At 39.1% G+C, this 11,500-nt stretch overlaps 1 protein-coding gene across 1 annotated transcript; it reads left to right on the forward strand.

The window, feature by feature from the left end:
• Positions 1–1,659: 1,659 nt before the first annotated feature.
• LOC119740564 lies at positions 1,660–11,454 on the forward strand. The gene is made up of 5 exons (XM_038215907.1): positions 1,660–1,824; positions 4,014–4,125; positions 6,959–7,273; positions 8,408–8,512; positions 11,300–11,454. The coding sequence occupies exons 2-5, from the start codon at positions 4,047–4,049 to the stop codon at positions 11,452–11,454; spliced, it is 654 nt and encodes a 217-aa protein (XP_038071835.1). The 5' UTR covers positions 1,660–1,824; positions 4,014–4,046.
• The last annotated feature ends 46 nt before the right edge of the window (positions 11,455–11,500 follow it).

Consider the following 11,500-nt stretch of genomic DNA (forward strand, 5'->3'; position numbering starts at 1 on the left):
CAGTTACCATCGCAACGCGAAAACTGTGTTTTTTTCCAACCAGGGAAGACAAATAGCCCTGTATATTTTGTAAAATAAAAAGTAAACAATTACTGGAGCTGCATGCAGCTGCAGATTTCATGGAGTAAAAGCTTTCAGATTGGCTTTACGAAACACCCACGCACGCAGGTTGACATAATACTTTGAAGATTGGTTTATAATAAACAATTGATAATAAGGACATATGTTTTCAGCAAACTGTTCAGTTTATAATTGCAACCATTGCAGTAATATTTGTTGGCAGTACGTGTGTAAACAAAGCATCAGTCATTTTACTTTGTCATCTTCCAGTATAATCATTAAACTTCGTAACACAGCAGGAAGGCAATAAATGAATTCTCGCCGAAAAAAATGTTTTCAGTTCATCACCAAGCCTACCCGTTGCTAAGCAAACGCGGACATTGCACTCAACGAAAGTCAAAGGACTATTACATTATTTTCTGGCCTCGATTTCACAGCGATAACGGAACGAGGAAAACAAATCCGAGGTTTGTCATATTGAACTGGAAGATGGATAGAATCCATGGATCTCTTGAATCTGATACAGGCCTAAAACTTCGTTTCATGAACAAGATAATTGTGACATCATGCAAAGGGTTCACTGGGCACTTTAAAATATAATCGAGAAATCATGTTGAAAATATCAGTCGACTGCACGGAATTGGGAAATAAAACAAATCAGACTAGGTATCATTCCATCCTTATTCCTTTAATTTCTAAGCAAAAATTGTACACTGTTCACTCACGAGGCCCTCTTCAATGGAGAAACAATTTTGCACACTATTGTACAAAGCGACTGCATTGCCCCGTGACAGACTATTTGAACAAAATGAGCACAGTGCCTTCCCAATTGAAGGGAGAAGAGGCTTCGTGATAGTATTGATAGCGTGCCCAGATTGGTCTACACTGTGTGAAATTCCACATTTATGGTGCAATTTGCATTATGGTAAAGATGTCGATTTCGCACTCGACTTTAGGATGTCGTGATAACATCACGGCATCCGTGCACTTGTTATTGTATAACAAATGCACTGACTTGGGCCGACTGACAATATTAATCATTCACTGGGCGGCGATAGCGCATTGCCACCTACAACGGCCGTGACGAAAGCGACGGGTAAACTATGAGCTATCATCAGTTGTGCATGCATCATTTTTGGTAATGCGTGCTTGATGGCATGGTGTTTGCTACCGACGGCTTCGCGATCACGTAAACCAACGTATTTAGGTAAGAAACATATCCTGGACTTATCGCTGTGAACGAAATGAATGGTGACAAATCATGACAGCGGTAATTTTTACGGTGCATTCTTCTGAAACATATATTTGGAGTTGTAAATTTAGTTTTTGCCTGCACTTTTGCGTAGAAAAAGGCCTACACGCCAAGCGCCTCTGAAGCATCTTTGCCCGGGCTGGGCAGATGGAGGCAAAAAGGACACATTTCTCTCGGCATTTGACATTTTTTAGCTTAGGATTTAAGTCTTATAACAACAGTTGGATTAAGATTGGCTGGGCGTGCAAGGAATGTGGCAGGTCCTACGCATAACAAAATACCCAATTTTCCTCTAAGCTTCGCGTGGCGTAGCCTACTTTTCTTGTTCTTAAACTACTATACGACTGTAACAGCATGTTATTGGAACCATGCAGAAGTTACTGTGTAGTGACATGACATGAAATGAAGTCCGAAAGTCAAACAAGTGGTGTTCGGAAAATCATAGGGCAGAGGATTGCCTGACGTGACGCATTTAAACAAATCCCAAAGGTTCTCAATATACCATTTCTCTGGTAAGTTTGTTATGGATATCAGGTAAGTCATTGGAATAGGGATTTATATTAACGTGGCGAAATAATAAATCTCTTAGTGTTAACTGTTGGGTAAACAAAATAAAGAAGACAATTTTTATATCTAATGTTCTTTTTGTTTGGGGCATTCTATATTTCTTTTGATGCATTTATGACTTAATTTGTAGCATTCTTACATTACGTTTTAAACATCTTTTGACGGTTGATGTATTCAAACTATAGCGAAAGTCGCTGAGCATATGAATATGACGTATGACCATGTTTTTCCTTTTTTATTCGTTTATGGGCAACCCGTTTCATTGGTCAGTCATTCATATTATTCAAATTGTTTAATTGATATTTTTCCTATTGCTTGTGAAGATCAACTATTTCTCAAAATCTTTGTTTCCGTGAAATTTATAATGAAACAAATTCACTGATATGAGGGATAGATGGTGTAACGAAATAATAAAATGAAAATGGCTAAGAATTGTGTAATTAAGGGCATGATGATGTTGACATGTTAATCCTGTAACTTTGTTTACTTTTTTTGTGTGGTCATTTTTGTTATTTATCGCTGATTAATCAATCCATCTATTGACGCAAGACACGGTGGCGTAACCGGGTGTGAACGTATAAACAAACACTGCCTTATATTATGGGGTACCTGAACAATGGGAGGTACCCCACCAGGAATGCCCAGTTTGCCCACCGACTTGCGGGGACCGTTTTGGTACCCCACAAGTTTTTCACAAAATAGATATTATGGATTTTACTCAAAAACTAGGAATTTCCAAGATGGGTTGACCCGTTTCAAATGGAAGGGTTTTAGAAAAGGGATATTAAGTCCGAATTTCAGCCCACGAAGATAATTCTGGTTAAAATAAGAGCATTTTGAAATTAGTGTGCGACATTGCAAAATTTTAGTACACGAGAACAAAGGAAGTACCCCACTTTTATGCCTATGTGTGGGGGAAGGGTGGGTGGGTTTGCAGAGTGCCAGATTGCTTCAGCTGGAGATTTGAAAGCGAAATCGGGACGCTCAGCGCGTTGATAGGAGCCAAAAATCGGGACCGTGAAATCGGTCCGTCGGCAAAATCGTGTGTCCGTCAAAACATTTCCTGGGATGAAGAGCGAAAGTGTCCATGATTGTTCGATTTTAACGATGCATCCTATCAGAAGATGGTGCGACCCCCTTGGACAAAATGTGAAATGTGAAAGAAAGTGGCTCTAGAATACATATTTCTTGCTTTATTCTTCTAAACTAAATTGATTTTTATTATTTAATCTATATTCTGTTAGAAAAACGAAAGAAGTGGAAATATTGAAAACCCTTTGGTTTGCTCTTTAATGAAACTGAATGACCAATCTACCCCTTTACTGCTGGTTCAGACGAAATTGAATGAACGGTGCGATACTTTTAATTTGAATGCATCTTTTACAGGTACGTCTAACTGCTAACAGAAGATAGAATGCTCGGATAGTAAAATTGAATCATGATTCTTTTTTAATCGCGTGATCTTTCAATTTCAATCTTAATTGAATGAGCCAGGCGTTAAATTGAATGAAAACTTTGTGATATTGGCCGGGAAAAGCCTATAATTCGAAAATAATGACTGCACAAAAGGTCTACTCGTGCCTTTCCCTGTTGAACAAAAGCACAAACGTTCAAGATGGATGCAGTGCAAACGGTCTATTGCTAGAAACAAAAAGCAATTTACAATTACAAATGTATTTTTTTTCGGGATGGAAAAAAGTACGGTACACGTTATATGAAAAGTCCACAGCTTAATTGGTTAGGCATATACACGTTATTGTACCCAATCTGGAACACCAAATGACATCCATTCCATGCATATACTGTGTACACACAAACACGAGATCGGTTTCATTTTCGTTTCCACAATTGAGGTTTCTTTTTATTTAGAATGTTAGAAGAACGCGCACATCACATGGTCTTTTAATTATAAATCAATTGCCTAATTGTAGTTAATAAAATGGTTTCTACTCGAAAGATATTTTAACTAAAGAAAAAATGCATTCATAAAATTATGTATGATCATTTCTCGAAAAATATATTGTGGGTTTTGTGAAATTAATTTGCGTTCAAAGGAAATGTATTATATTTGAATGGAAGGCAAACTATCGTACTCTATTAGATGACATGACGTAAGTTTCAACTTTCTGTTCAGGTAACAGTCGTTAAGAACCGTTTGCCTTTGAAGATGGGATGGGTGTGGCCATTTATGCTACTGGGTGTGGCTCTACATTTATGGCACTGCACACCCGTGTTTTCCGGAGGCGGTAAGTCTTTGTTTCAACTGGTGATTATCTGGCAGTTGGGTATATGGGATGCTAGGAGTTTAATGTGTGATTAGAAATTCGTACAGAATTATTCACTGTAGAAATGTTACAAATACGCCCCACTAAAAGGGAAGTTTTGAGTTTGCTTTTAATACCCCATGCGTACTTCTTTTCTGCTTTAATAAAAAAAATTATTTAAAAAACGATCTGTGAATTTAATAGAAACCCTCCATTTTTCGGCTTATGTTGGAAATTACAATCGCACTCGTTATACGTCAGGTGTTTCAAACAAACAAATTCGCTATATACTTAACACTCATATCCCAAGTACACTTGTACGTTTGAACTCCTCTCGTCTGTTCGATGTTTACAGAAAAGTATCTCTGTATATACTTACGAACCACAGAGTAAATACCAGCAAAAATACACTCTAAATATAACGGTCTATCACACGTTTGCAAGGGATAAATTGCAGGTGCTTTACTGATATAAATCAGCCATTTCAAAATTTGCATGCTAATGAACTATTTGTACAAAAAGGTATACTGGTGTGATATACATTGGAGAGGCTTTCAAACGCTTTCAATTTGTTATTGTTTTCAATCTCCCCACGAGTATTTGCTTACCGTATACGTACACCCATTCTCATCATCAAACTATTTCGTTTTATCACACATTTCGTTGTACCTGTACAGAGATTTTGGTTTCAGTCTAGCAAACTTCATAGTTTTCCGTTCTCGAGACTCTGGAGTCATCCTGAACGACTGCAACAGACGATCATTGTTAAAGATCGTCCAGTCGATCCTAACTGCTTCAAATCTCGAAATTGTCATGTGCTCAATACAAGTCGGTGCATACTTCCAAAACTCAATTTAACGGTATTAAAATATTGATCTTTTAAACTCAGTGACGAAAAAATGATTGCAAATGTACATTTTGTCTCTGACATGTGGTAGTTTAAAAATTCCATGTGCTAAACCTGTTTGTCCACGGACGGCTTTATTCAATCCGCTTTACTGAGCTGCAGGGCTTGATTTGAAGACAAAAACACTACAATAGACTCGCGTGGGCAACAGTGATTTTGGTGACTTGTAATAAAATTAGCATAATAACACTATTTTTGCGATTTTGTTTAAAGACTTCTTTTCACCATGAACGGTAATCATTAAAGAGCTATAATTCACTACATTATAAAAAAAGGTCCTCAATTTATACACTGGCTTAGCACTGAGCACCTCGCTTCCAATGCTCGATCCAAAATGGTCAATGGAACACGTCCCGAGATCCCCTTTTTGGGAGCATGTGCAATTTCGCTGATTTGATGGGAAGCAGATAGCCTGGAACAAGGTACACAATTGCTAGGACTGTTTCTCAGCAAATTTCGTAATGAAATATCTTATATTAAATATCTGACATGTTTGCTTGGATAGCGGAGCGACAAGGACACACAAGGAACCAATATACATGACAGATGAATCCAATCCCTTAAAGCAAACTTTCATGAAGAGATTTATTGTCATCATCATCGATCGCTCATCCGTCAGGTTTAATTTGAGAGCGGAAACCGGACAGCTATTTGAAAAACAACACAATTTGGAAAGTCAGACACTTAGATAAATTGCATGTGATCTGACATCAAACCTCTAAATATAACCTACAATCAATCACACTTTCGGCGAAGAGTTGGAAGGAAGTAGAAAGGGTCAGCCTTCCTTTGTGGTGTAAATCATTTACCGTCGTTTGACTCAGAAATGGGTTGGTCGCGTGCCGTGTTTAATTCAGGTAAAACCATAAACGTTGTGTCACTTTGAAGAAGATAATTACAACATAGGAAAAAGCAATGGACTGTATGAATGATTACTCCTTATCAGAAAGTAATGCAATATGTTCTGTTCACTTCCTTTCGATATTGATTATACAGGCTTTTTAACTAACGATCTTTAACTATAGGTTCTGGGTTGGCGCTGGGTTGAAAGATGAATAAAAAATAAACCTTTGAAACAGAATTGTTTTTGTTTATTTTTAAATCCCCCCTTCGAAGAAAGATAACATAATACTACAATTATGAATGAATGAACATCAAAACCTTTTGATTTAAAAAGGTTTCAAGACACTCAAAGTGTCTGTGAATCATGGCCCAAAACACTTTTAGACGAATTTGGCAAAAATAGAGAGTTTAATCTGGTAATACTCCATCTACTGCGAACATGTCCAAGTGTAAAATAATTATTACAAGTCGAATGTTTTGTTGCTTAATTCTTGCAGGGGCGGCGGAACCGGGGGGGGGGGGTGGTGGCACTTGCCCCCCAGTTTTACCCAAGTGCCCCTCTTGTGGACATAAATGTGCCTCTCGAACATAAATGTACCCCCTCGAGATGAAAACAAAACTAGCCGTACAATTTCGGATAATTTGTTTTTAGTAACCATTTCCCAAAATGGTATAGAAAGTTCTGATATGAACGAGGAATATGAAAAGCAAACCCAAAACCCTTACAATCGTGACAATGCGGACTGAAAATGGGCACATAATGCGTAGATTGCATAAGATTGCCCCTATTTTCTATTTTGGAAGATGATAACCACCATTTGATTTGTACTGAGGCCAAGTGTCCGGTGTTAAAAAAGTGTCGACATTTCAGCGCGGATGTGCAAGTGCCCCTTTTTAGTGATGCCCCCCCCCCCCCCCCCCCCCCCAGTTTGAAAACCGTTCTGCCGGCGCTGAATTTTTGTTAGTGTATAATGAAGAAATCCGGTATACACGCATGTGCGTCTCATCGATTCTAGTAATATATTTACGTTGTGGCTGTTCTTATCCACTGATTTCTTTTTACAGTGAAGTGTCATCCTGTGCAGATTAACTCATCTGATCAGCAAGTCAGAGTGACCCGCCCTGTCGCCAACTCAAATACGATTTGCTGGAATGCCACCGCGAGCCATGGGGAGAACATCAAGGCAACAATGACATCAAGCACTGCTGATTGCGACCAAAACTGGAATCTCTTTTCTTTCGAGGGCTTGGATTTCTTCGAGACTTTCTGCCTCGAAAGAATAGAGGTCTTCTCCCCGACGAAGATGCTTGCAGTTCAGTCCAGGCTATACTCAGTGACAGTCCAAGTCCAGTATACGTTTGAATCTTACGTCGGAGCACGTGAGTAAATGTGTGAAGTATAGAGTTCCGTATTCCAACTGCGCAAGTGCCATCACTATTTTACAATTCGTTACCTCGGGGTAAACGCTGTAGATTAAAGATGTACCAGTCCATGCGATTCTCGAGTTTCATCCAAAAATGGTTATTGTTTTTTAATACCTATTTTTTCCCAATGTTCCATATTGAATTGTATTCAATTTGGAATGAGATATTGACTGACAAATTGGTCTAACTTCAATTCTGGAAAAATTACTTTATGCCAGTTCGGCCTTTTTGCGGCCCCACAAAATAAATCAGTCCTTACTCATCAAAGGGTAAAATTGTTCCTGATCCCTTATGCTATAAAATGGGAGGGAAACATGCATCTATTTGCAAAGCAAATCTATTTCCAGTGGCACACCCGAGGGGGGGGGGGCGCTCGGGGGGCTTGACCCCCCCCAATAGGTTTTTTTTTTTTTTTAGTCCGACGATTCGACCACGGTGATATTTATGTGGCTTATTTTTTGAGTAGTATAATAGGGGTGTAAGTGGCGCCACAAATGTCAAATAGTCTGCGGCCGAGAATTTTTGGCAACCTTTTTTTTTTTTTTTTTTAACTTCTACCAAAAAAAAAAAAAAATGTGAGCTCTCTCCCCCCCCCCCAAAAAAGCTTAATCGTGGGTGCGCGCCACTGTCTGTTTCTATGCAAACGCAAACCAAAATGAAAGCTTTTGATTTTCAGAGTGTTGCATAAGCCCAAACAGAAAAACAATGTTTTGATTTCGTTAGAGTAAAACTGTCAAAGGTCAAACTTCGTTATAGGAGAAAATGATCGAACTTGTTAAACTGAGATCACTGACTGTGCAATTCATGTTTATGGGTTCTATTGCACCTGAAACCACTATTACGGATCAACGTGAAACTTCTCCGGGTGACCATTCTTTAGGATCATTTTCAGGATCATATTGACTAGGAAACTGTGGCAAATGTCAATTGGCCCCGAAAAGTGCCCGCCCCCACCAAGTGCGGCGTCATTTTGTCTGAGAATTATTGCGAATAATATACGTTGGCTCAAGCATGCCTCCGTGCCTTTTCGAGCTGAGTCCATTTTCAAAATCATTTTTGAGCCGTTTTTTTTTCTGATTATTTTCATAGCTGTATGTAGAAATGGTGACCATCTCTGTACTAGTAACTATGGATCTTTCTGCATCCGGGAAAATACAACTTGCATCTGTTTCACTGATGGATATTGTTTCAATTGTAAGTTCAACTATATTTGTTTTTAAAAAGGAATTGAAAACCATGGTCGGGTTGTGGCCGCAAACTGGCTTGATCTGCATCAACTTTTTTTTACCACGTGCACGGCTTCCAGGTTGTGAAAATGATCCAGCCCAGGTTATATCTACATTCTGTTGTCAGATCGCTCAGTCTGCTGCAACTGCCCCGACTTACGACGGTTGGTGAAAACCCCATTGGAAAACTGACTAGATGCAATATATTAATTTTTAAAAGTAGAACAAAGAAATGACTAGAGTGGTGCTTGAATCCGCGACCTCCGGACTGCCGTTTCTGAGCTACTATGCTGGCGGATCCTCTATTTTATCAAACACTAACACCACTATGCCACCCTCTTTAAATTTCACCCTTATCCTCATATCCACCTGTCCCCCACCCTCTATTATTACCCCCTCCTCCCCCATTCACATTTATATCATTGCCCTCATCGTCAGCGACACCACGAAGCCCACAGACATCCAAAATAGAGGATCTTACACCTTTCACTTGATAATGTCACATTAATGCAAAACTTCAGTTCATATGAATAGCTATGCCATTTCATTTATTCATTTTATACAGGTGATCCATTTCTTTTTCCATGTTGACATGCATCATTCATGGTACTAGATCGTGCATACGCGCCATAGACTGTGCACACATTTTCCCGTTCCCGCATGGACGCTCTACGCGCAGTAGTGTGCGTGGGGCAAAACGTGCGTTACACGCACCTACATTCCCGTAGGTTTGTGCACAATCTCGCATTTTTATGTCCGTAAAAGTAACATTTTTCACCAGTAGTTATTATGTATCCAACAAAACTCAATATGCATTTTCAAGCTGGCTAGTCACCACGAAGTTTGCTCCATTTTCCCCTCGTATTTATTTCGTTTCAAAATGGTGGTGCGCGTTGCCATAAATTTCCCAATAAAATCAGCTTATCTGATAAAATGACAAAGTAAAGACATTGTTTTTAACATGAAAAGGAAAAAGTAGAATGTAAAAACTGCTTAAAACTACCGCTGAACTAGTTAAGGAAATTATGAAATGTTTCAACAGATGATTGTAGAGATTTGTGATATCCTTTTTGGGATGAGAACAATTTACTTGAATTGTATTGTATATGTGTAACTTTTAATGGCAATAGTATTGCCCCTGAGAACCGTTTTAAGAATGAAATGAACTTACACTTAATGTTACACACGTAATGTTGCGGACTTCTAAATAACCTAATTAACTCTTCAAGATTATTTACATTGTGCTTTACGTTTAGTACCCGTTTTGTTCAACATTGTGAGACTCTTGCGCCTTCTTGAAGATTGTCAGATGCTGGATACGCCACAAGAGGTGCAGGGCAAAATAACACAAATTTATTTATGCTATTTTATTTTTTTATTTTATTTTAATTTTAGTGAAGGGCTGGGGCGGGGCGTGCATTTCCCCCCAGTATCCAACAGAACAAAATTACACGGCGTATGTTATACCCTGAGGAGGGACAATGTAGAACAATAATGTTCTGGGTGTAATAAGAAATAAGACGAAAACGGAAATAAGACGTTCAAAATGATAATTCTTCTGTTTGTTGATGAAGAAAATAGCACTCAAACAACTGGATGCAATGTTTTTCTTAAGCAACGCGCGCCAGCATTTTAAAATGGGAAATAATTACAAGAAATAAAATGGACCAAACTTCGAAATTAACATGCAGCTTGATAACCAATTTTGAATTTTGTTGGTGAAATAACTAATACAGGTCAAAAATATTACATTTACGGACATGAAAATACATCTTTCCATACAAACCTACGGAAAAAAGGTGCGCGTAACGCAATATTTTGCCCCACGCGCTACAAAATGGCGCTGCCCATGGCAGAACGCGCGTCTGTACGCACAGCCGATTTAGTCTTTTTATTCTATATCTTTGACCGACACCCAAATGGAAGTTTAGTGCGCGCATTTTACAGAACCGAGTGAGTTTCGTTTTCACGAAGTAACACTCATGTACACTGTGCGCTGACTCGGTCAGTTTTGTTTTCACAAAGTACCACTCATCTTTATATCACCAATTTCAAGGTTTTTTTTTAATTAAAATCTGTAATCCTACACGAATACGGAGTAAATACATTCCTGTTAAACGTTTTATCCAAATAGTATATCCGTAACACTGTTGTAACTTTGCGAAAACGAAATCGTTCTCGCCAGTGTCCGAAGTGCGCGTGCACACTTGAGTATTTCTTGAGTGTGACACCACAATTTGTCATTACTCGGTTTTTCACGGAACACTGAAGTGGACTTGGGTGTTACTTTGTGGTGTCAGTGACGACCTGTTTCCCCCCCCCCCCCAACCCAACCCCCCCCCGGGTCCTTATTATTACACCCTTCCCCAATTTACACTAACGCCACATTCATTACTACTCACCTTTGTTCCCCCTGCTTCATTCCTTCCTAGTAACCCATTATGTTCCTTTCCAACCACACTCCTTTGTTTCCTTATCCCCTTTCATCTTCATCCATACCGGTCTTTCACACCCCCCCCCCTTAAGTCCATCATGTGTTTCTCCTTCATCCCTGCATGCTTGTGTTCCTTAATTTTTGTTTCTTGTTCCTCTGTTATTTGCCTCTGAAGAAGTCCTTGCTAAAGATGAAATATCATGCGACTCTAATTTTTTGATCAGCAATAGGCCTTCGCTATCAATAATTACATCGATATTTTACCAACCCGTTTTATCATCCAATTAAAGTGACAAAAATTGTATCATATCCATGTTTCAGATGAAGGGGAATGCAAAGACGTATATGTGGGCCACAGTAACCCAGTCAGAGTTTCTGAAGAAGTGGGGCCGTATTCAGAATTGATGAGTGGACAAGTCAGCAATAAAACTAGCTGCTGGGCCGTGCCGACGCTGTGCTGCAGCCTCCTCTATTGATCAGCAATAGGCCTTCGCTATCAATAATTACATCGATATTTTACCA

The sequence above is a fragment of the Patiria miniata genome, unplaced genomic scaffold, assembly GCF_015706575.1.
Source record: "Patiria miniata isolate m_02_andy unplaced genomic scaffold, ASM1570657v1 HiC_scaffold_5, whole genome shotgun sequence".
NCBI lineage: Eukaryota > Metazoa > Echinodermata > Asteroidea > Valvatida > Asterinidae > Patiria > Patiria miniata.